General features: G+C 39.7%; 1 protein-coding gene across 1 annotated transcript in view; it reads left to right on the top strand.

The window, feature by feature from the left end:
• ATP1B3 (ATPase Na+/K+ transporting subunit beta 3) overlaps positions 1-22,023 on the top strand; it is a 41,284-nt gene extending 19,261 nt beyond the window's left edge. Inside the window, exons 2-7 of the mRNA XM_060099585.1 lie at positions 415-543; positions 3,530-3,637; positions 9,144-9,328; positions 12,053-12,103; positions 18,595-18,681; positions 21,180-22,023. Coding sequence (XP_059955568.1) covers positions 415-543; positions 3,530-3,637; positions 9,144-9,328; positions 12,053-12,103; positions 18,595-18,681; positions 21,180-21,350 — 731 coding nt within the window. The 3' untranslated portion in view covers positions 21,351-22,023. The remainder of the gene's footprint in view (positions 1-414; positions 544-3,529; positions 3,638-9,143; positions 9,329-12,052; positions 12,104-18,594; positions 18,682-21,179) is intronic.
• Positions 22,024-25,540: the final 3,517 nt, after the last annotated feature.

Raw genomic sequence — 25,540 nt, 5'->3', positions numbered from 1 at the left:
CTGGAATTTTAAAGCTCTGATCTTGAATCAGTATGATCTGTGGAAGCTGCTTGTACTTGGAAGTATCAGAGGAGAGGAGGGGGTCACAGGATGTGGGTGGGTGCTGCCTGCTGCAATACCCCTTGCTTGGGCAAATTCATATCGTTCTGAATATTAAGATACTTGGCTGTGTGCATGGCAAAGCTTGGAGTTCTAGCCTTGCAATGATGGGTCTGTTTTTTTACCTTGGCCACATCTCTCTCTCTCTCACACACACACACACACACACACACACACACACACACACACACACACACACACACACACACACACACACACACACACACACACACACACACACACACACACACACACACACACACACACACACAATGTGTATATCTTCAACTTTATGAGTTTTATTTTCTTTTACAGGTTTGATCTTGCTCTTCTACCTAGTCTTTTATGGGTTCCTGGCTGCACTCTTTTCATTCACAATGTGGGCTATGCTTCAGACTCTGAACGATGAGGTTCCAAAATATCGTGACCAAATTCCTAGTCCAGGTAATTAATTATGTTGTGATTATCATGGCTTCTAACAAAATTGGGTTATACTTTATCTTCTCCGTAAGTCTGTATTATATAGCCGGTAGAAGATGTTAAACTTTAGGGTTAGATAATGTGAAAGTTTTGATTTTGTTTGTTGTTTAATATTTACATAGTGATATAAAGACCTTTGATATTTACATACTGATATAAAGACCTTTAATATTTACATACTGATATAAAAACCTTTAATATTTACACAGTGATACAAAAACCTGGCTGATAAATCTTGAGTCTTTTGCCAAGAGTAAGCAGAAATGAATATTGAGAGTTAAAGTGAAGCCAGATTGATGAATATAGTTATAGTTATGAATGGTGTTTATGAATATTGTGTAGTAGTTTCACTTTGCTCTGAGTAATTTACTGATGAAGTATATATTTCAGCTCTGGTGTGGGTTAGAGCACTGGTCTTGTAAAATACATGCTTAATGTTTGTTTGTTTGTTTGTTTGTTTGTTTTTCCGTACGCGGGCCTCTCACTGTTGTGGCCTCTCCCATTGCGGAGCACAGGCTCCGGACGCGCAGGCTCAGCGGCCATGGCTCACGGGCCCAGCCGCTCCGCGGCATGTGGGATCTTCCCGGACCGGGGCACTAACCATGTCCCCTGCATCGGCAGGCGGACTCTCAACCACTGCGCCACCAGGGAGGCCCTAAGTTTTATTTTTAAATGGCATCATTTCAATAGTGTATTTGCACCTGGTAAAATAAATGCTAGTTTGAAATTGGTATGTGTATTAACATATACATGCGTATAACATAAACATGTACCATCCATGCACACCCCTATAGATGCACACACATGCATACACACATATTCATGCTCCAGTGTTTTAAATTGTAAAGACGTAAGAGTTACTGTAGTTTTCCCATTCTATTGATGTTCATGGTCCGGGGTAAGCCAAGACTTTATTTGGAGGACGTAGGTGTACGTAGCGTCAAAAAATGCAGCCGTACGGCACACTCCTGCTGTGTTTTTTTTTTTACTTAAGAGTTTCAAACAGGCTGTTAAATGAACTAAGGCTCCAAGAGCATTGCTCAGCAAGATCTAAGAAGTAACTTGTATCAGAAATTCAGTTTTAGACATTCTGATCTACAGAGTTTTTATAAATTGAGTCATTTAAAACTTCCCATAGAAATAAGTCATGTTAAAGGAATGTGATTTTTTTTAATAAAGCATAGATATTTTCATATTTTTCTTTAAAATTTATTTCAAACTGGATGTTTTATTAAAAGTTGGGTTTTTCTTAAAGTTGGGTGTTTTTATACAGTTATGTATAAGCTGCCTTGATTCTGTTGCTTTTTCACTTACAGTATATTATGTCTTATTCCTTCTGTAAAACCTTAAAAATGAAAACATACAATTTCAGACATACACAGATGGTCATTTCATATACTGGATGGTCAGGTTTTATTTCTACACTGAACATTTTTATTAAAAAGTCAGAAAGTTACTATTGATCTTGTAGTAGGTGGAGGGGTAAGGAAAAATAGGCATATGAGATCATCCAAATCCAAGTGATCTGGTATGTTGAGATAGTAGGTGAATGGGGAATCTAATTGGGGCTCTTTTGTGCTGTATATGGAATAAGATTCGCTCTGCCATTTGGGAACATTGAGTGTTTCATCATAGTTGAGTAGCGTCGGATCTATTATAGTTTAACTCAAGAACCATGCAGATCAACAAAGGCAAGTATTTAGGATTTGAAAGAAACTGGGTTTGATCTAAAACGAATTAGATGTCTATGAGCAGCAATTTTTTTTTTTTTTTTTTTTTTTTTTTTCTGCATTGGTCTTCATTGCTGCGCACGGGCTTTCTCTAGTTGCAGCGAGCAGGGGCTGCTCTTCATTGCGGTGCACAGGCTTCTCATTATGATGGCTTCTCTTGTTGCGGAGCATGGGCAGTGGGCGAGCGGGCTCAGTAGTTGCAGCACGTGGGCTTCAGTAGTTGCAGTACATGGAGAGCAGCAAAAGCAATTTTAATGAAAACTAAAACAACCTTGTTATTTATTTTCAGATTCAATGCAAGGCTTATCTATAATAACTAAGATATATGGGGAATGTTTAGAAACTAGTGAGAATTTTAGGATTTTTTTGTTTAAGCCTTTGTGCAAGGCTGAATGTAGATCTAATGCTTTTAAATTAAACAGAATTTTTTCATGAAGTAGAGTTGATTTACAGTGCTGTGCCAATCTGCTGTACAGCACAGTGACTCAGTTATACACGTACACACACACTTTTGATCTAATGCTTTTAAATCAAGGAAAGCTTACATTAAAGTTGGAAGCCTGATTGTTACAGATAAATAGGCTTACATTTTCTGTTAATAAACTCATGCAAACATATTCTATATACATGGGTGTTGATTGCTAATATGAAATTGTTGGTGGTTATGTGTCAATTCAGTATGAGAAAACCACATTTTAGTTATCGAGCGGTGTTTATTATTGAAGGAAGACTATTTAACAGTAGAGTTAAAATTGTATAGGCCTCTTTCATTGAATAAGGTAAGCTTTCTTTACGAATGTTTTCGTACAGTTGTAATTTGAATGACAAAAGTGCTTAGACTTTGATTTGCTAAAATTTTCTGTATATTAATAGCAAATTGGCAAAACCTAAAAATATTTAATAGAAAATGAATGTAGAAAGTACAAAGTAAAACTTGCATCTTTTAAATTAAGGAACAGAGCAGTTCTAACTAAGATTTAGGGGAGGTTTCTAACTGGTAACGTCCGAGGTGATTTTGAAGATGTGGAATTTTTTCATTTTAGATGTCTCTTCGTAGTCAGATAGAAGTGGGAGGTTCTTGATAATTTCAACCTACCTGTGAACACAATTTCCACAAAATTTACTGAGATCTTCCTTTTTAGAGATAAGAGTAAGGAGAAGGAAGGAGAGAAGGGAATTGCTATAATTAATCCCCCCCCCCCTTTCTTTTATCTCTATAGGGCTTATGGTTTTTCCAAAACCAGCGACGGCATTGGATTTTTCATTCAGCGTGTCTGATCCAGAGTCCTATAGAGGGTACATTAGTGACCTTAAGAAATTTCTAAAGTGTAAGTATGTTTTTTTTAGAGTGAGTTAAAGATTTTAGTTATTACAGAAACTAGTACCAAATTATGATTACTTTTAGAAAACATTATTCTTAAGAGTTTGTCTTGCCTTTTCTTTCTTTCTGTTAAACACAGTCAATTGAGAGGACTTGGCAAGTAGAATTTACGATTATTCATGATGAATTTATGATTAGTCCGTATTCTGACTTACGGAAAGCGTAGGGGCCTAACCCTAATGGGCAGTTTATTTGATTTTTTTTTATCTGCCCTTTAATAAGTACATGAGTAAGTTCATTGAAGCATAACATTTATATCTGCATCAAAACAAATAGCATGTGACTAATGGAGCAAAACTATATTATAAAATGATGCCTCTAAGGATTTGGATCTTTGGGTCCAGTGTAGTGCTTGCGGTGTGGGGACGAGGAATGGTGTTCGTCATTAAAAGAAAAAAAATGTTTGTGTATCGGTTGTGAGTTTTTCAGAGCTACTGGTTTGCAGTGCTTTCTAATAGCTGTCCTGGCCCAGTTTTCTCTTCCGTTTTGTCTGCCCTGACTCCATGGTATTAACATTCACACGAACAGCCATCAAGCGCCACGGCCTCTTGGTTGATGGTTGCCGCCGCTCTTCCTCAGCCACACTCTCCTGCAGTTGCTTCTTAGGACGTGCAGGACTCCATTGCCACGGTCGCTGACGGGGCTCCCTACACAACCTTCTCGTTTGCTTAACTTGCCCTCGCTCTGTGTCTCCCTCACTGGGACTCCCAGTTCACTGAGCCTTGTATTTTATCCCAGCCCCTCCCCGCTCAGCTGCCCTTCTGGTCAAGCTTGTCAATTCCATAGTTTTTCATTTCATTTTTACTTAAGCCAGTACTCTAAAATCCCTCGCCCCTTAATCCGTTTGTCATAAAACTTGCAAGTAGATGAAGCCGTGTAATGCCCCTAGATGAAGCCCTGGAATTCCCGGATGGAGCTCTTCCTTTGAGCCTGCCCTCTGAAGACTAATTAGCACTGTGAATACGTGATCACCTCCCTCAAATGGATCCGATCTACTGCCTGGCAATCCTGCTGAATTTCCCTGGGTAATTCTCTGAAGGGATGATTTCCAGACTCTACTCAAAACTCTAGCTCCTTCCTTACCTTTTCCCCCTATAACTCACTTTCTTCATATAACCTGGTTTCCAACTTCAAGAGAAACTGGAAATACTCAGGTGGGAACTCCCCCAGTTTCCTTGTTACCAGTAAAACCAGCCTTCAGTTGCAGCCTTTTTGTCTGTGATTTTCCTCCTTCTCTGACAAGGGGAGCTGCCCTTTCTCTTACCTAAGGCCACCTGTCCCAGTCACATTTTGCATCTCATCCCCTCTCACTGCCTCAAGCATTATGCTAATTACTAATCCTTCTCATATATGTTTAGCCTCTCTGTTGGATCCTTTCTGTCAACATGTAGAAATCCTCAACCTCCCTCCTATCTTAAATCAAAAACCTTTTGATCCTGGTCTTCTACTACCTACCTTCCTAAATCTCTTTCCCTTGAAAGTTAAATATATATTTATTATTTAAATAGAGATGTTTTTGTGAGAGTATAATCCATGGTTTGAAAACCAAATAGTAAAGAAAGGCTTATAAGTAGAACAGTAATTCCCTGCTGTACTCTGTTCTAGCTGCAGTCCTGTTCCTTTATTCAACAAATACTTCTTTTTGAGGGTCTTTTTTGTGTCAAGCACTTCTAATTTCCATCAGTGAACAAACAGAAAACTTCTGTGTTCGTGGAGTTTTTATAATCTAGTGGTGTGTTAGAAGGTAATTAAGTGCTGTGGAGGAAAATAAGGCAGAGAAGGGAAATAGGGAGAGTTTGAGAGGGCTGCAATTTTAAGCAGAGTGGTCTGGGAAGGCCTCATTGAAAGGGAATGTTTGAGGAAAGGTCTAAGGATGAGGGAAGTAGCCATGGAACTACCCAGCAGTAGGTGCAAAGGCCCTGAGGCTCACAATGTCTAGTGTGTTCAGGGTTCATCAAGGAAGTCAGAGGGGCTGGACGGAGTAAGTGGCGAGAGAGTAGTAGGAGATTGAGGTCAGGGAGTTAAAGGAAGACCAGATTGTGTAGGCCTTAGAGGCTGTTGTTCAGTTCTTTGACTTTCACAGTGACCAAGATGGAGGTTCTTAAGCAGAGAATAACATCATCTCACTCAGATTTTTAAAGGATCACTCAGGCTGTTTTTTGAGACTCGACTGTAGAGGGGAATCAGGGAAGCTGGTTAGGAGGCCATTGCAGTCACCTAGATGAGTGGAGATAGTGGCAAGGTCGGAAGCAGTGAGGCTGTGAGAAATCGTCTGATTCTGGATACATTTTCAACAGGAAATAACTTCATATTTTTGAACTTTTTCTTACGGAATTTTTCTTCTGTATCTTGAAATACAATCTGCTGGCTCTTGATTTATCACTTTTATACATTGTCTTTACTTCCTGCCATGTTAGATGAGGATTTAGCTCACATGCCTCAGACCTTCCCCTAATCTCAATTCAACGGTAATTGAATTACTATTTTATTTTCATGATTGGTTGCCTTCTTATACTCGTCTTTACGTCATATTCTACCATCTGTAGAGACTCTCGTCTCACTCCCTTGTTGTATACTATCGTTTGAGAGTTCTCTTATGTCCCTTTTTTCTGGAGCACTCCTCCCTAGAGTCCTTCCCCTCTGCTGCAGTCTGTACTGGTTTCTGTTTAGGGCTTCTACTACCCAGCTGTCATTTGGGGAGTTCGTTTGATCCCTTTCGGATTGGATTCACTGTTTCTTGGCTCCTGCCTTCTTTTTCTTTATTTATTCCCTAGTTTTGATGGAGTATATTCTCAGATAACTTTGAATACTCTTCCATTGTATATATACCACTATACTATTTAGCCATAAAAAATAATGAAATCTTACTATTTGCAGCAACATGGTTGGACCTTAAGGGCGTGATGCTAAGTGAAATAAACGAAGACAAATACCAAATGATCTCACTTACATGTGGAATCTAAGAAACAAAACAAATAAGAAAACCAAGCTGGTAGATGCAGAGAACAGATAGATTGGTTGTTGCCAGAGGCAGCAGGGGGCAGGGCTGAAGTGGTGAAGGAAGGTCAAGAGGTACACACTTCCAGTTAGAAACAAATAAGCCCTGGGGATGTAATGTACAGCATGGTGATGATAGTTAACACTACTGTATTGCATACTGGGAAGTTCCTAAGAGAGTAGATCTTAAAAGGCCTCATCACAAGAAAAAAATTTGTAACTATACATAGGGACAAGATGTTAACTAGACTCATCGTGGTGATCATTTCACAATGTGTACAAATATTCAAGCATTCATTGTGTTGTACACCTGAAACTAATATAATGTTATATGTGAATTATATCTCAATTTGTATTTAAATTTTAAAAATTCTTTTAAGATACATGGAATGTAGGTTTTTAGTCCTTTCATTTCTGAAAATGACTTTATTCTGCTTTTATTGTTCTAGTTTAGCTGTGTATAGAATTTTAGTTCCTTTGTGTTTGCCTTTTTCTGCTCAACAGTGTTGATTTTTTGTTTTTGTTTTTAAATGTATTTCCTTAAGGTTCTAAAATTTCCAAGTGTTGGTGTCAGTCTCTAAAATATCACTTTGCTGGGAACTTGATGGAGTCTTTCAGGATGAAGAGTTAGATTCTCCAGTTGAGGAAACTATTATTACTTGAAAATTTCCTCACCTCAGTTTTCTCGTTCTCTTTCTAGAGCTATTCTGTTAGTTGTTGGGTTTTAGATCTCTTGTTTTTCTCTCATTTTCTACTTTTGCTTTATTATACTGGGGATTTACTTTTAGATCTTCAGTGTTCAGCACGCCCTCCCCCCTCGCTTTTTTTAAACTTTGAATTGTTGTTGCTCTTAGGAATGCCTTTCTGGTGTTTAAAAGACAGTCTCTTGTTAAAAGATACATTATCTGCTCTGGGTTCCCCCCCGCCCCCGAATACTAATTAGAATTTAAAATCTTACATTGTTCAAGTTATCTTTCAGGTCTTTCCCCCCCTGTTTACCTACACCTTTTTCTATCTTACTTTAGACTTTCCTCAGGAATGTGGGGTTCTGTGCTCTCTCTGGGAATGGGGACCCTTCTCTGTTCCCATCATGAGCTGAGCAGGGGTCTTCATATTCTGACCATTCATCATCCAACTCCTTGACTTAGAGCGGTTTTGTTTAGAAGTGGAAGTTGGCATCATACAAAAATGGTCCCTGATGAACTGTACCAACAGAGAATATGCAGGAGAAGCCCTTGGAGGAAACTGATGTAGGCCTTGAATGTTTTCTGCCAAATGACATTCATGATTGTGCCACGAAAGTCAAAAAGGAGTGATGAATGTCAGTGGCACTGTTTTGTTGTAAAAGTTTACTCCTGTCCAACCCCCCAATACCTGAGTCATTCTTGGCTATTTAATGGGTACATAGTTCCCATGATATCCTAATTTTTGATAAATAAAAGTTGAAACCAAAATTTTTGACTTTTTTTTTTTTAAGGGAAAGACCCATACTTCCTTTTAAATGTGTTTACTTTGGGACTTCCCTGGTGGTCCAGTGGTTTAGCACTTTCCCTGCCGGGGCCTGGGTTCAATCCCTGGCCCGGGAACTAAGATTCCACAAGCCTCTCGGCATGGCAAGCAAGCAAATGAACAAATTTAAATAAATTTAAATAAATAAATAAAGTTAAATCAGTAAATGCGAGTACTTTGAAATTTTGGTTCCTGTTTTTGGTTGAATTCATTTTAGGTTGGCCTTTTTCTGGTACCAGTTATACCCACACATCAGCAGTTCTTATTGAGGCATTGTGGCACCCTGTTTATGAGTGAGTGCCTTGCAATAGCCTAAGCTCACTGAGGGCAGGGTCCATAGCAGACTGGCTCCCCGTTGTGCCCTTTTGTCTAACACTCTGTCAAGTGCACAGCAAACATTCGAAAAATCGTTGAATTGTCTCCCTCTCCTTCCTTCCCTATCGCCAAGTTGTAACCATTTTACTCCTTCATCCCCTTTGGATCTATCTCGTTAAGTCCACCTCTGCTGAAAACACCCTTTTGGAAGCTAACGTTAACTCACATGTACCCCTTTCTTTAGGCCCTTCGTTTATGATTTTATCCTCCACACCTGTCTTACCCACTACACTGTAAATTACCTCCGTAAGGGCAGAGGTAATGCGTTTTTATGTCCTCACCATTGTATCTTTTGGGCCAAGAGCATCGAAGGCGTTCAGATAATGCTGTAAGCTGTGGCTGGTGCCACCTAATGGTGACAAAAGAGATCTGTCTGTCACCCAGTTTGTATTGAAATGAAATAAACTGCAAAGCGCTAGATAGCAGTTAGACTTTAAAGGAACAGACTTAACATTCTTTCCCCAAAATTTTCCAGTAAATGGCATTGCTGTTTTTGTCTTTGAAGAACGTTGTCCAAAGGATGATATATTTCTGGTTGTGTTTAAGGTCCTTTTTGGCTGTTTCCTTTTTAGCATATGGCTTAGAAGAACAGAAGAATCTCACAAATTGTACCAGTGGAAAGTTTTTTGAGCAGAAGGGTCCAGAATATTCTTCATGTCAGTTTCCTCTTGTCTTACTTGAAGCATGCAGTGGTGTGAATGATCCCGAGTTTGGCTACTCCACAGGACGCCCTTGTATTCTTGTGAAAATGAACAGAGTATGTACATAATTTATTGCTGCTGCTGCTTTTTCCAAATCTCTTCTGTTAAGAAGCTGGCAACTATTTATTCAGTGCTCTCTCACTTGGTGGTAGCTTGTGTAAAAAGCTAACAGTGATATTGACCTTTGGAAAATTAATACAGAAAAAAACAATTGGTTCATAAATTAGTCATAAATTAGGGAGTAACACAACTTCAGTTTTTCTCTTTTGGAACTAGCTATATGCACTTAAGTGTAGATCAGATCTTCAGGAATCAGGTATTCTGGGGATCATGCCCACAGCATGGTTGTGTTAATGTGCTGTGCTCATCTTTGCATCCTGTGTGGCAATGTAATTTAAAATCCCATGGCAAACTTATAAAGTTTTGGTCTATTTAACTTTTTCTGAATATTTAATAGCAAAGCATAGCTTTATAGTATATGTCTATGTAATTAAATAGTAGAAATAGAGATAAATTTGCATTAAAATGAACCCAGCAGCATTTTGCCATGTTTTCCAGAGAAAGTGCCTGAATTGTATAGCCATTAGCAAACCAAGAAGCTGATGTTGTCTACATCTAAGTAACAATGTTGTGGAGTCATTGTGCAAAAGGAAGATGCTTTCCTTGCATAATGAAATGATCTCCAAACCCTGTGCCTTGCTGCTCTATAAATGGTACTGCAGAGTTGTGTTCTCGTACAGTTAACCTGTTGAGGCCTGTATGGTCTCCCTTGAAGAATGAGGTAATTCCTGGTCATTTACGCAGAGAAAAGGCAATTTCCTAAACAGGTGCAGGCCTCTCAAGGTCTTGAGTTTACATATCACTAAAGTTACCATCCCTAATAAAACTAAAACGTGAGTCTTCTGAAGTTGGCACTGCTGAATAAGGAGTTTCCCTGTAGGGAGAGCCAGCTAGACCCTTAAGGGCCCAGAGTGGCTTCCCTCCAGCCTCTCCTTCCCTTGTCCCCATGGACAGCGACAGTTTCTGATTATCTCATAGCACTCCGGAAATCATTCTGAAACATTGCCTGGCACATAGTAGGCACTCAATAAACTTTTAATGGGATGTTTTAGCAACACTTAAGAACTAAGGTTAACAAAGTGGAGGTGAAACTGAAGGCAAGATGGGTAGGCCAGGAAGTGGGAGCAATCTGAACAACTATTTCAAGGGGACCCCTACTTTCCTCAGAAATGCTAGGGAGCTCATACATAACCACATACTGTTAAATAAAGTAGAAATGAGCTTTCACAATCCACACAAGAAATCCAGATAGTTTATTCCTCGGTATCTGTGGGGAATTGATTCTAGGACCCCTGAGGACACCAAAATCTGGAGGTGCTCAAGTCCCTTATATAAAATGGTGTAGTATTTGCATATAACCTGCGCACATCCTCCTGTGTACTCAAAAGCATCTCTAGAGTACTTCTACCTAATTCAGTGTAAGTGCTGTGTAAAAAGTTGTCAGCACACAGCAAATTCGAATTTTGCTTTTTGGAACTTTCTGGAATTTTTTTCCCCAAATGTTTTTGATCTGCGATTGGTTGAATCGGCAGATGTGGAACCCCCCCTGGATAGGGAGGGCTAACTGTAATGTGAAACCAGGTGATCTAGTTTGTAAGATGAATTAAATCCATTCCCTCCAACAGGGATGCCTTTTGTAATCCCTGCCTCCTAGGAGTATCTTCACAACACCTAGATTGATGGAAAATCTGTTCCCAATATAAAGCCAAGAGAAGAAATTCCAGTTCCTTCTCCCGTAGGACCAACCTTCTGAGTTTATTTTCTTTGTCAATATGTCCTCTGAATGATGAGGACGTGAGCTTATACTTGCTGATAGGGCAAAATTTGCAGGCATGACAGGAAGGCATCATCAGGCACACAGGGCTCGGCAGTGACATGTTGCATAAGGGTGTAGCAGGGCATTTAATCCCACTATAGTTTGTTCCAAAATCATTGCGAGGGCACGGATAGTTATTGCTCTTGAAATTATTATTTCGGTTGCAACAATACTTGTCTTTCGGGAGGAGTACTTATATTTTACAGGCATTCACATTAAAATGTATATAAATTATAAAATTATAAAATATAAATTAAAATGCATATAATTCAAAAGGCCAAAAACTCCTCTCACAAAATATATGGATAAATATCTGTTATCATTCATACAGAGTTAGTTATATCAACCACATAAATGAAAGCCTCATTACATGGAACTGAATGGTGCTATGAGAGTCCTCAAAATGGGATTCATTAAGTGTATATGTTTTGTAGAACAGATACATGTGAAATACAGCAGGGCTCTGTGGAAGCCTTATGGAAACATGGTAGGGTTGTGACCTAATATATTTTCATGAAGAACAGTTATTATATTATGCCTTTGCCATTCTTATTTGCATTAATGGTGTGTTCATATAAATAATGAAATGTAAAGGTTTCTATTTATTTCTTGTTTTAGGGTAGCAAAGTGCAATGCTGTGTTTTGGTCAATTCTTTGATAACTGATTTATTTTCTAAATAGCCCCAGTACTATAATAAGATAGATAATTGGTAAGATTATTATATTGAAAAGTCTGTTCTAATCCTCTAAAATAAAATTAAAGTAAAAGGCAGAGGTAACAGTGTTTTAATGCAGTGTTAGTGTTAATCTCAACCCTCCCACCCCTGTGTCCCCAGCAATGAAGGAGGAGGTTCTGTTGTATACAGTTGTGATGTTTCAGTTAATCAATGTTTCTTTACCTTAGATAATTGGATTAAAGCCTCAAGGAGAACCAAGGATAGAATGTATTTTGAAGGTTAGTATTCAGAAAATAACCCAATTTCTGTTAAAGCTTTAGTGTATCTTAAAAATACTTTAAAAGTCTGATGAATTTAGTCACTTTTTTCTTCCCTGTCACATCTTTAAAGTCCATTGTAGTGCCATTCTTAGAAGAATAAATCTCCACCAACCTTTGGGGGTAGCCCTTCTCTGTTTGCTAATGATAATTCAAAAAGACTTATTTTCCATGTGCATTTGATTTCACATACTTTGCCTTTATATTTACATATACCATATTTCACTTATTTTAAGATTCATTTTCTTTTTTCTAGCTTGATAACACCAGAATTGGGGTTGGCCTTATAACTGATAGTGTCTTAATAGTGTATAAGATGTTTTCTTTCTTAATAGTACATAAATTGGTGTACATCAGTGGCATCTGAGATTTAATGAAACATGGTACATTTCCCTTAAGGTAGAGGCATTATTTTGCTCTCTCATCCCTACTTTATTTTTTCCAGAGCGCTGTGCTGTTTTCCTTTCATAATTTCTTTTGTTTTCTCTCCATGCTGCAAAGTTCAACTAAGACAAATATGTAAATGATGGGTAAGAGTTCTCAGGAGAAACTGTTAAGTTCTAAACTTAATTTTATCATTGTGTAAAGTATTAGCATTCCAGCTCCAGTTAATATGTCAGAAGTGTCTTACTTGAAATGTTACATTGAAATCACTTCTAAAGTTGTTTGCCAAAGAAAACTGTAATCCCTTTTAACGATGAATGGATTTCTTATTTGGGCAGAAACTTCTTTCTGGGTGGTTCTCAAATCTGATCATGCATCAGAATCACTTGGAGGGTTTCTTAGGTCCCAGTTCTGCAGTTTCTGACTCAGTAGGTCTGGGGTGAGGCTGCAAAATTTGCGTTTTTAACTAAAGTTTCCAGGTGATGGTGATGCTGCTGGTCTGGGACCCACACTCTGAGAACTCATGCTTTAGAATATCCTTATTGATTTATTTTGAGTATTTATTCACGAGTTAGAACAGAATGAAAATCTGGGAAGTTTGTGGTTTTCTCATCTGGGTTGAAGTATGCATGTGTGACCATAGGCAGCTCACTTTATCTCCTTATGCCATAGTCAGCTCAGCAGGAAACTTGGATAAAAAAATCAGAATCTCACTTAAAACCAGATGCTGCATCTAAGCTGAGTTTTTCTTGGTATACAGATCCTTCTGAAAATCTAGTGAGCTTCTACTGTCATCTCAAAACAGGAGAAAACATTACACCTACAAGACAGATTTAGGAAATGTATTGTGTAACTCTGTGATCCCCCTGGCTTGCAATTCTTTCCAGTAGAAGGTTCCCGAAGCTGGCTGTGAGCCTTCAGCCAGGTGGAAGTGCTGATTTTATGAGTGTCCTGTGTGCAGGAACTTTTGCCTCTGCATGTGAGCAGACGATGTAGATATACTTGGACCTGTGGGTCTGTGGAGCCAACACCATCAAGAAAGGAAAACACACACACACACACACACACACACACACACACACACACACACACACACACACACACACACACACACACACACACACACACACACACACACACACACACACACACACACACACACACACACACACACACACACACACACACACACACACACACACACACACAGCCAGAAGGACAAAAGCCTTCCACTCCCTGCCTAAGGTTTCACTTCTGTAAGCCTTTGGCCAGTATAAACTACTCCGTGTTAACTCTTCACTTAGGATTATAAATGGATTTTTCTCGTTGTTATCTGTTATGTATCTTTTGCTTCTAGAACAGTTGGGGGGACATCTGGTCTAATGACTCAGATTTCAATTTGCTGTCCCTTTTGCTTTGAAGAGTTGTGTGGAAAGTACATAAAATAACCAAAATAATAGATGGGGTTTTTGTTTTGTTTACTTAGTTGTGGAATATTTTTGTTTTTAGAAAAAAACACAAAATTGGAGGAAATCTTTGTAAAACTGCATTTTACTTGTAGGCTAGTGACAAAGGAGTAATCAGGTGGAATCCATAAATTTTCGAGGTGTGGCTCTGTGAAGAGATGGCAACATTTACTGCATATCACCATATTGCTGTTTTCCATTAGATTTGTCTATAATCAAGTGTTCTTAGTGTAAATTCTTTAGTTGACTTACTTTTTATATAATACATTTGTCTTTTATTTTGTCTTGTGTTCTTAACTTTGATCTGCTTTTATTTATTTATTTTTAAGGATTTTTTTTTGGTCTTGTTTTTGTTTATTTATTTATTTATTTGGTTGAGCCTGGTCTTACTTGCGGCAGGTGGGCTCCTTAGTTGCAGCTTGCCGGCCCCTTAGTTGCAGCACGTGGGCTCCTTAGTTGTGGCATGCGAACTCAGTTGAGGCACGTGGGATCTAGTTCCCTGACCAGGAATCAAACCCCGGCACCCTGCACTGGGGCAGTCCCTTAATTGCTTTCATACAAGTTAAGAGTCCTGGAAACACTAAAACATTGATGACATTGATGCTTTTAGAGGTGGCCTTTAATTTTAAAGGATGGTTCCTGCAAAAGATGTAATATTCATATTTATGTCATTAGTGTTTTTTTAAATTTTCTTATAAAAATGAATCGTGTTCATTTAAGAAAATTTAGAAAAATGCAGAAGGAAAACATTTGGTAAATGCTACCCAGAGTTAATCACTGCTTAGAACATTTGGTGTGCATTCTTCAAGTTATTTACAGGTGATGACCATACAGAAGAACCAAAATACATTAGTTTTAAACCTTTATTTTGTTTTCAGTGGAACTTAGTGACTGCTAATAGACTCTTGGACTTAGTTGCTCATGGTTTCCAATACGATGCCATTCGTATACTTAGAAAACCATGACATGTAGCTTCACCGTAAAGTATCTCATCATTGTTCAGATACGCATTTTATTATTTCACAATTCCTAAATGTTAATTTTAAGTAAAAGTCTGCCAAAGTGATGGCTTAGGCACAAACCCATAGAACAATTAATTGAGCATGTGACCATAACTCTGAGCCTCAGTTCCCCTCTCTATAACTGATCCTACACACTTAAGGGTTTTAGGCCTAAATGAGGTAAATATAAACTGAGTGTGGTATCTGGCTGAAAATACACACTGAAGTGCTCAATAAACTGTAACCCGGGACTTCCCTGGTGGCACAGTGGTTAAGAATCCACGTGCCAGGGCTTCCCTGGTGGCGCAGCGGTTGAGAGTCCGCCTGCCGATGCAGGGGACACGGGTTTGTGCCCTGGTCTGGGAGGATCCCACATACTGCGGAGCGGCTGGGCCCGTGAGCCATGGCCACTGGGCCTGCGCGTCCGGAGCCTGTGCTCCGCAACGGGAGAGGCCACAACAGTGAGAGGCCCGCATACAGCAAAAAAAAAAAAAGAATCCACGTGCCAGCGCTGGGGACATGGGTTCAATCCCTGGTCCGGGAAGATCCCACATGCCGTGGAGCAGCTAAGCCCGTGCACCACAGCTACTGAAGCCCGTGCGTATGTGCCGCAACTCCTGAGCCCAAGTGCTGCACGTGCTCTGCAACAAGAGAAGCCACCGCAATGACAAGCCCGCGCACCGCAATGAAGAGTAGCCCCGGCTTGCCACAACTAGAGAAAGCCCATGAACAGCAACAAAAACCCAACATAGCCAAAAATAAATATTAATTAATTAATTAATTAATTAAAGAAAACCTTTTACATTTTGGGGAACATCTCTGTGTTTCTATGAATTATTAAGGAAAAATAGGTTAAAAATAATTAATGGGGCTTCCCTGGTGGCGCAGTGGTTGGGAGTCCGCCTGCCGATGCGGGGGACGTGGGTTCGTGCCCCGGTCCAGGAGGATCGCACGTGCCACGGAGCGGCTGGGCCCGTGAGCCATGGCTGCTGGGCCTGTGCGTCCAGAGCCTGTGCTCCGCAGCGGGAGAGGCCACAGCAGTGAGAGGCCTGCGTACCGCAAAAAAAAAAAAAGTAATTAATGTACAAAAGTACTTATATCAAAGTGACTATTTTTTTCTCCTTATAAAATGTTATTTTAAACTTTTTTATTAGCATGTATTCTGTTTTTATTTATTTGTTTTTCATTTTTATTGGAGTATAGTTGATTTACAATGTTGTGTTAGTTTCAGGTGTACAGCAAAGTGAATCGGTTATACATACACATATATCTACTCCTTTTAGATTCTTTTTAGACTTAACTTTTTTAAAATTAAGGAGTACAAACGTAGGGTGGTGTTTGAATAGTGAATGAAAAATGGCTTCTACAGTTTCCCTTAGCCTTGTTATCTCCTGTTCTTTTTTTTTTTTTTGGCTGCATTGGGTCTTCGTTCGAGTCGAGTGGGCGCTGCTCTTCCTTGCGGTGCACGGGCTTCTCATTGCAGCAGCTTCTCTTGTTGTGGAGCACGGGCTCTAGGCATGCCGTACTTGTGGCACGTGGGCTTAGTTGCTCCACGGCATGTGGGATCTTCCCTGACCAGGGCTCGAACCCATGTCCCTTGCGTAGGCAGGTGGATTCTTAACCACTGTGCCACCATGGAAGCCCCTCTCCTGTTCTTTTTACATATTGTTGATCTGGATCGTTAGAACTTGCCCTTTTTGTGGGTTGTCATCGCTTTATGCTTTGCTGTCTTGCCTGTGTCGCTTGTGCATGTGTTTCTCTCACCCCATGCACATCTGCTACTTTGTGGTGGTTAAGTGAAGTAAGCACAGTATGGCTTCCCTTAGAGGAGATTCTTAGTTTTGCTATAGTGTTTCATGTATGCTTTCAAAAGTAGAAATTCATTTATTCAAATCTAGAATGCAAACATTTAGTAATGTTTTATTTTAATTAGTGCCTTGTGAAGTTGCCACTGATTTTAATCATTGTTGTCTGTCATCTACTCAGTATGTGTAAAAGTTATAGTCATTACTATTGGGTCTATTCAGAATGTGTTACATGAGAATTTTCATAAATTGCTTATTTTTCAAGAAGAATACTAGATTTGTATCGTTATCATGTATATCAGTTTTTTTTTGAGGTATGGTTGATTTATAATATTACGTAAGTTTCAGGTGTGCAACACGGTGATTCACAATTGTTAAATATTATACTCCATGTATAGTTATTATAAAATATTGGCTATATTCCCTGTGCTGTACAATTTATCCTTGTAGCTTATTTATTTTTTATTTTTATTTTTTTATAAATTTATTTTATATTCTTATTTATTGTTTTTGGCTACGTTGGGTCTTCGTTGCTGCATGCAGGCTTTCTCTGGTTGCGGTGAGCGGGGGCTACTCTTTGTTGTGGTGAGTGGGTTTCTCATTGCGGTAGCTTCTCTTGTTGCGGAGCACGGGCTGTAGGCGCGTGGACTTCAGTAGTTGTGGCATGCGGGCTCAGTAGTTGTGACTTGCAGGCTCTAGAGCACAGGCTCAGTAGTTGTGGCGCATGGACTTAGTTGCTCCGCGGCATGTGGGATCTTCCCGGACCAGGGCTCGAACCCATGTCCCCTGCATTGGCAGGCGGATTCCCAACCAGTGAGCCACCGGGGAAGCCCAGCTTATTTATTTTATACATGGTAGTTTGTACCTCTTAATCCCCTACCCCTATATTGCCCCTCTCCCCTTCCCTCTCCCCAAAGGTAACTATTAATTTGTTTTCTATATCTGAGAGTCTGTTTCTTTTTTGTTGTATCAGTTTTTTGTTTGCTTGTTTGTTTGTTTAAATTTATTTTTTGGCTGTGCCTAGCGGCATCCCAGATCTTAGTTCCCTGACCAGGGATGGAATCCGTGCCCCCTGCAGTGGAAGCGCAGAGTCTTAACCATTGGACCGCCAGGGAAGTTCCTGTATCAGTTTTTTTAATGCATGGAATATAATTGCAGTAGACATATGATACTTCTACCTGATGTACATGTGCTCGTAAACATTATTCACGGGAAATGTGGTATTTAACTTGGTTGAGAAGGGTATTCCTTGGAGTACTTTGAATTTCCCCCAGCAGTTTGTCAGCTGCATCCTGGTTTCCACCGCGGTTCACAGTGATCATGGTTGTGAATCATGTGAACCTTTCGGACCTGCTGCCTGCCAGGCCCGAGTGGTACCTTCTAGGTGTGGCAGCTATTGCTTTCCAGTCTGGAAGCACAATAGTTCATTCATTTCAGGATTCATTGGTCCCAGACCTACTTGTGCAATCCTGCTGTCCGTGGCTGGAGAACTGACATTTGGTAGTTGGAAGGCAGAGAAGATTTTACAGACGTTGCATGAGTAGATCTGGCTGTACGTTAAAGGGACTGTCATGGAAAAGTATATAAGATGTATCAGGAAATCAGGATAGTTTGTGTCAAACGGTTTAAATCAACATGAGTAAGTCTCTTTTCAAAAATACACTTGTAGTGAATGCAGTTGGAGCAACATTGTAGTTTCTTCATACTGTCCATAAGTGATACTGCTTTAATAAAAATACATTTTTAAAAACTATTTTTTGTGACCTAAAAAGGGTTTGTTTTGTTTTCAACTTTAGGGTGAAAACACAGCAGTGCTATCAACGTATCCTTCCAATGGAACGATAGATTTAAAATATTTTCCATATTATGGGAAAAAACTGCAGGTAAGTATTTAGAACTTCTTAAGTGGTAGTGACTCTTGGAAAATTGGTAGTCTGTATTAAAATGCCAGTTGTCTGGATTAGGTAGACGTATGCCCTATGTAACGTGTGCATCATCTATTCTGGTTTTTAAATACAAATTGTGATGGCAAATGGAGACTCCAGGTCTTAACTACAAGCACAAAACCGAAGCAGCTAAGTTAAAGGATGATTATTTTCAAAATACAGTTTTCTCTTTCATTTCTTAGGGTGTGCTTATTTAAAGAATATAGAGAAGTAGTAAAGAAGTCATTATCCAGAGATAACTATTATTGTAGTATAATTTCTTCCATAGTTTTTCTTTAAGTATATGTATATAAATAGCATTTTGTATGTATACTAGTAAACTTTTTATTTTGAAATGATTTTAAACATAAAGTGGCTAGAATAGTACAAAGGGTTCCTATAGACCCTTTACACAGATCTCCCATTTGTCTTATCAGTCTCCATATATATATATATATATATATATATATATACACATGTATATGTATGTATGTATATATATATATGTATATAAAATATATATATATAAATTTTTCCCCTGAACCATCATTGGCACTCAGTGATAAACATGGTGCCTCTTTACACTAAATGCTCTTTACATTAAAGTTCCTAAAAATAAGGACATTATCATATATAACCATTAGCATTGATACTGTACTATTATCTAATCTACAGATCTTGTTGAAATGTCACCAGTTGTTCCAATAATGTCCTTTATTGCAAAAAAAAAAAAAAAGTTTTTTCCTGGTCTAGGATGTTACACTGTTAGTCACCTATAACCTGGAACAGTTCCTCCGTCTGTCTGTTTCATGCCCTTGAGCTCTTCAGAAATGAGTACAGACCTTTTTTGGCTTACTTTGTTGGTTTATGTTCCTCAGTTTGAGTTTATCTGATGTTTTTCATGATTAAATGTAGGTTGTACATTTTCGGCAGGAATGCCTCAGAGGAAATGTTATGTCCTTTTCAGAATAGCATGTCAGGAGGGACGTGGTGTTGAGCCCCATTAATGGTGGTGTTCACCTTGTTAAGGTGGTGTCAGCCAGGTCTCCCTAATGTAAAGTGATACTTTTTTTTTTCTTTGTAATCAATAAGTATCATGTGGGGAGAATACTTGGAGAGTTTGTAAAATTATTTCTCCTGTAACTTTAGCATTTGTCAATTCTTTCCACAATCAGTTACTAATAGACTTGTTCTCAAATGTTTTTTCTAAGTTCATCTTTTCTTTTTCCATTTACTAGTTGGCATTCCACTCTAAGGAAGAGCTTTTCCTTCTCCACTGTTTATTTATTTATATCAGTATATTCTCATGGATTCTTATTTAATTCAGGGGTTATATGTTATAATCATTTATTTTGGTGCTAATATTGTCCCACATTTGGCTGGTGGGAGACCTTCAGGCTGCTCTGGCTCCTGTGTCCTTTAGACATGTTCCCTTGATTCCTGTAGCACTTCCTTACTTTCTGGCACCACAAGATGTTCCAGGTTCTTCTTGTACTTTCCCTGCTTCAGCCCTGGAATCAGCCCCTAGTTCCTTTTAGTGAAGAATTGTATTTAGAAACCACAGTGATGGCAAAACAATTATGAGTATATTTGTACCGAGTCACACAGCAACCATAAGTAAGGATGTTAGAAACCTAAGTAACATAATCAGTGAGGTAGATCTTCTGCATGTTTATCAAACATACTAATATATAGATAGATACAATACATACCCTTCTCAAACACCAGAACAGTCACAAAACTTTATCATAAAAAATGCATGCTCAAGTGTCATAAAATAGGAATATATCACAATAATACTTTCTGATCACAATGCAGGAAAACTAGAAATTATTGAAATAAAAGGGCCCTTCCAAAAGAGGGAGGAGGTGGGAACTCTCTAATCAACTCTTGGGGAAAGGGGGAAACTCAAACCAAGAATATCTAGGGCTTCCCTGGTGGCGCAGTTGTTGAGAGTCCGCCTGCCAATGCAGGGGACACGGGTTTTTGCCCCAGTCCGGGAAGATCCCACATGCTGCGGAGCGGCTGGACCCGTGAGCCATGGCCGTTGAGCCTGCGCGTCCAGAGCCTGTGCTCCGCAATGGGAGAGGCCACAACAGTGAGAGGCCCACATACCGCAAAAAAAAAAAAAAAAAAAGAATATCTAAAAAATGTTTTTTAGATATTTTAGTATATCTAAAAAACAATGAAGCACAACATAACCACAACCTATGGAATACATTTAAAGCAGTGCTTAGAGGAAAATTCATAGTCATAAACACTTTTATCAATAAAAATTAAAGTGAAAATAAATGAATATCCAGCTAAGGGGGGGAAAAAGGTAGAGGATTAAAAAATAATAGATCTAATTATTAAATTAAAATCTTGGTTTTTTAATTTTACAGAATAAACAAACTCCTGATAAAGTGTAAAGTTATTGCAGAATTTGAATTAATGTATTTTCCTTTATTTGCCAGGGGAGCTATCTACAGCCATTAGTTGCCGTCCAGCTCATCTTTGGTAATAGAAATGACATAAACGAAGTCACAGTTGAGTGCAAGATTGATGGATCACCCAACCTAAAAAACCAGGATGATCGTGACAAGTTTTTAGGACGAGTTGTATTCAAAATCACCGTGCGTCCATAGTAGGAGTTAAGATATCTCCACAGAGTAAACGTTGTGTTGTCTGTCTTCATTTTGTATCAGCTGGACCTGCCATTCCAGAATTATGAGACCGCCCTGGAGAAAGGTGGAGTGGTACATGACACTGGGGTAACATCATAATGTGCTTCCAGACCATAGTGTTCGGTATCCTTCAAAGTAACTGCCTGTTGCCTCTGCTGCGTTTTGAACCATGTACAGTCACCAGATGGGGACTGTGAACACCTGATTCTGAACATGTAGGATGGGGGTATTGTCCAATTTTTATGTGGTTTAATTGCCAAGTGTCTAAAGCTTAATGTGCTGTGCTATGTAAATATTTTATAGATTTAACACTGGTTAACTGTCATATTTTGATGCCAGCAAAGTTTTAGGGGGATAAAATGGTACCTGACCAACGTCAAATGACTTTATAGCTGCAAGAAATGCAGTGTGTGGAGAAGCTCTGTATGTGAGGAGGAAAAAGGAAAATAAAAGTGGATTTGAAAGGTTGTCTTGGATGTTTTGTAAAATTATTTTTTACATGCTGAATTAGTCTGTGGATCTTTTTGACTAGGAGCACAACCTTTTTATTGTGAAACATGTAAAAACAAACAAAGTGATGGGATTATTTTCAGTGCTGGAACTAAATCTTTTAAAGTATTAAGATTAAAGTATTTTAGACTATAGATAAAAACTGCATTCTTAGGTTAGCTGGTAAGAATATGTGCACCTAAATTTTTATGAAATTAAATTCATAAGATTTAAATTGTATAATAGTTTGTGAAATCTTACTACTGCTTTTATTGAGCAGACTGTGGACTCTACAAATTGTGAAATATAAAAACTTGGAACTTATTCAAAGCTTCAAACCAAACAGTTTTATTTCAGCATTGTCTGATTAGTGTCATGAAATATTTCCTCCTTCAGTCTGAGGTGTTTGGTATGATTCTTTGTCATAATGTGAGCTGCTTTCTCCTCTATTGAGAAAGGTGTGCTTCCCACATGATCTGTGGTTTTTTTAAAGCCCTTTTTTTTTTTTTTTTTTTTGCTGTACGCGGGCCTCTCACTGCTGTGGCCTCTCCCGTTGCGGAGCACAGGCTCCGGACACACAGGCCCCGCGGCCATGGCTCGCGGGCCCAGCCGCTCCGCGGCACGTGGGATCCTCCGGGATCAGGGCACGAACCCGTGTCCCCTGCATCGGCAGGCGGACCCCCAACCACTGCGCCACCAGGGAGGCCCTAAAGCCCATTTTTTAAAATCGTTACTTTTCTCCTTAAAAAAAGGCAGGGCTAATATTCTTGAGGTTTTCTTTGTGTTGGTGCAAGCCAGGACAAGTGGGACCCAACCCAGCTGGCTCAGGAATGGCTGTCTGGAGGAAACATGAGTGCTCTGGGTGGTCTTGACTGGCCCGATGGGCCTTGGTGGCCCAGGAGCAGCCTGAACGTTTTGGTAGTTGTCACTCAGCCCCATCGGGAGGTTTGCTCTGTCGCTCAGATCTTAGTGGTAACAGATTTTCATTTTAGAAGCCTCCTTTGCAACTGAAGAAAATGATTCTTGGAGTTGTTAATAAAGCAAACCTACCCTATCTCTTAAGAGTATAAAACAAGGAGAAAAGATGCTGTGATGGTGGAGCAGTGTCATGGGCTGCAACCAGGACACCATGTTAGTTGGCCAAATGTGAACAGGTACTCAGCAGCTGTCCACTTTGGCTCATGTGAAATCCATATCATTAAGTATTCAATTAAATTTGTATTTTTGTATCTTTTGAAGTATAGTGTGGGTGGAATTTTTGTTTTAATGAGCTTAGGCAAAAGCAAAGTAGTTCTCAGAACATGGGACAAGAATTGAGATATCCAAAATGGGTGAGTGGGTTTTGGAAAGAAAGAAAAAAGAGACATAGACATGAGTCCCATTTGTGCCTCCTTGGTTCAGAAGGTTGGCTGTGGCTTGGCCCCTGACTGCCTGTGACCTTAGTTGACCTACCCAACTCTTCCTGGCTCTCTTTTGTGTTGAAATTCGGGGAGTTTAGCAACTTTATCCCAAGCCTGCTGTGGAGCCAGGTAATGAGTTGCCAGACTCTAAGGATAAAGAGATGAAGAGACATGGTCTCTTGAAGATCTTAAACTAGGAGGGAACAGGCTCTGAGATGATGGCAGGTACGTGTGAGGGAGGTGGGGGGCCTGGGTTATTCCAAAGGTCCCCCGAGACAGTATGGGAAGGGGCTGGGTCTGTATGGGACCAATGCAAAGGGTGACTAGGAATGAAGGGAGCCCTGGACATGCTTTGAGTCTGCATTTCTGCTACATTTCAGGTTTTCCTCAGAGCTTCACTGGGCATCTTGTTAACAGGCAGATTCTGATTCCATAGGAGAGATTCTGTACACTCAGCAACCTCCTAAGTGATGCCTAGCCTGCTATTCACAGACCACAGTTTGAATAGCAAGGGGACAAAGGACTAAAGACAATCAGCTTTGCATCCTCAAGCGGTTGAGTCTGGCACTAGTTTGATTACTGGATGGAGAAGATTCAACTGTCAGTTGACTTTAGCTGATACTTAAAATTCAACAGGTATGTTATATATCTAGCTCAAAGAAAATTATGGGTTAGTTTCCGTAGATCTCCAAGCTGTTTTATACTTGGAATTTTTTTATACAAATGAACTCTGTTTCACTTTGATCACTTCCATGGGTGGGAGGGAACAAATTACAGTATAGTTCAATCCCAATTTGGACATACAGACTCAGCCTTATTAGGTTGTATCATAGTGTCTTAGTAGGGTTTTCGGTACAAGATAAACTCTCCCTACTTCGAACGTGTGTAGTTCGTCCTATAACTTAAGCCCCGTTGTCCTTTCTTAGTGGTAGTTTCCCCGCCACGTGCAGCAGTGAGACAAGAAAGGCTGGTCTGTCCTCTTCACAAAATCCAGTAGGACTGCCTGTCACTGAAGGTACGGTCTGTGAGGAGGACTTCCCAGATTCTGTGTAGAGTCTGTTGGAAGAGAGAAATTCATGTGAAATCCCCAATCATTCATTGTGGAAGGAGAGGGAGGGAAAACTGGCATTAAATCCTGATCTGCATTTGATTGTTTGGAAATCTTAGGCTGGGTACTTACCCTTCTGAGCTGCGGTTCTCATTTTAACTGTACAACGAGGATGTTGCCACCCTTCAGGGCTGTGAGGATTAAATGAGAAAATATATATGCCACGCCAACATGTAGTAGATGTTTATAAATGTTAGTTTCCAAAGGCTCCCCCTCCTTTTGAGGTTTCAGGTTTTTCGGGAGTGTTTCCTTCCTGGTCACTGGAAACAGGGTAAGTACAGTGTTGCTGCTGCATTGGCGGATTGTTTATCACTGGGAGGGGTGTGGTAAAGAAGGAGTTGAAAGTCTTCCCTGGCTGCCTGTGGCCTTGTGCAGCAGGTTTGTATGAGGGCGGGGGTCACAAATGGGTGAATTTGAAACTGTCATCCACGTGGGATTTTTAATTTCCCTTGGCTTTTCTTGCTTTAATAAATTTGTCAAGTTGGAGTTTAAAGAAGGAAGGCTCAACAGAATTTGCTACATTGGTTTCAGAGTCTTTTAGCTCCTTTGGTTCCCGCACAGAAGGAGCTGTGTTTTGAGCAGTGGGTCTTCGTGTGCGCCTCCCTGAGACCGGCCTGCGGCTGACTGGTACTCCAGGGAGGGAGAATCTGTTCCCGGGAGGGCTTCCTTCATACTGGAGGGCACACAGAGATCAGTGTGTCTGCTTTTTGAACAAACCAATTTCCTCACATTCCAGTGACTTGTCCTTCAAATAAGTCCCTTCAGAACTTTTTGGGAATGATTTTTGGATTTGCTTTCAGGAGCATGGAACAGCCTTTAACCCTTGTCACGGATGGCAGGATTTGTCCATTGAGGATGGGCTTGCTTTTTAGAAACAGTCAGAATTCACTAGGGAGTCAAGACTGGTAAGGGCTGATATTTAAGTATGAAAACCAAAGCAGAGAATGTCTCCTAACCCTCTCTTTGCAGATTATTTGTGTGGCCTTGGGATAACTCAGAAGGGCCTTCATAAGAATAAACTGGATTTGACTGGTGACCAACCAGCTAGTGACAGGCTAGCGTTAGTTCTGGGTTTGCTTGAAGACAGGACCACTCTTTTTTTTTTTTTTAAGTTTTCTACATACAACAGCTTTCTTTTTTTAAAAATTAATTTA

This window comes from Mesoplodon densirostris, chromosome 5, assembly GCF_025265405.1.
Source record: "Mesoplodon densirostris isolate mMesDen1 chromosome 5, mMesDen1 primary haplotype, whole genome shotgun sequence".
NCBI classification, from domain to species: Eukaryota; Metazoa; Chordata; class Mammalia; order Artiodactyla; family Ziphiidae; genus Mesoplodon; species Mesoplodon densirostris.
The sequence above is the reverse complement of the archived record's forward strand: the minus strand, read 5'-3'. Positions and strand labels throughout refer to the sequence as shown.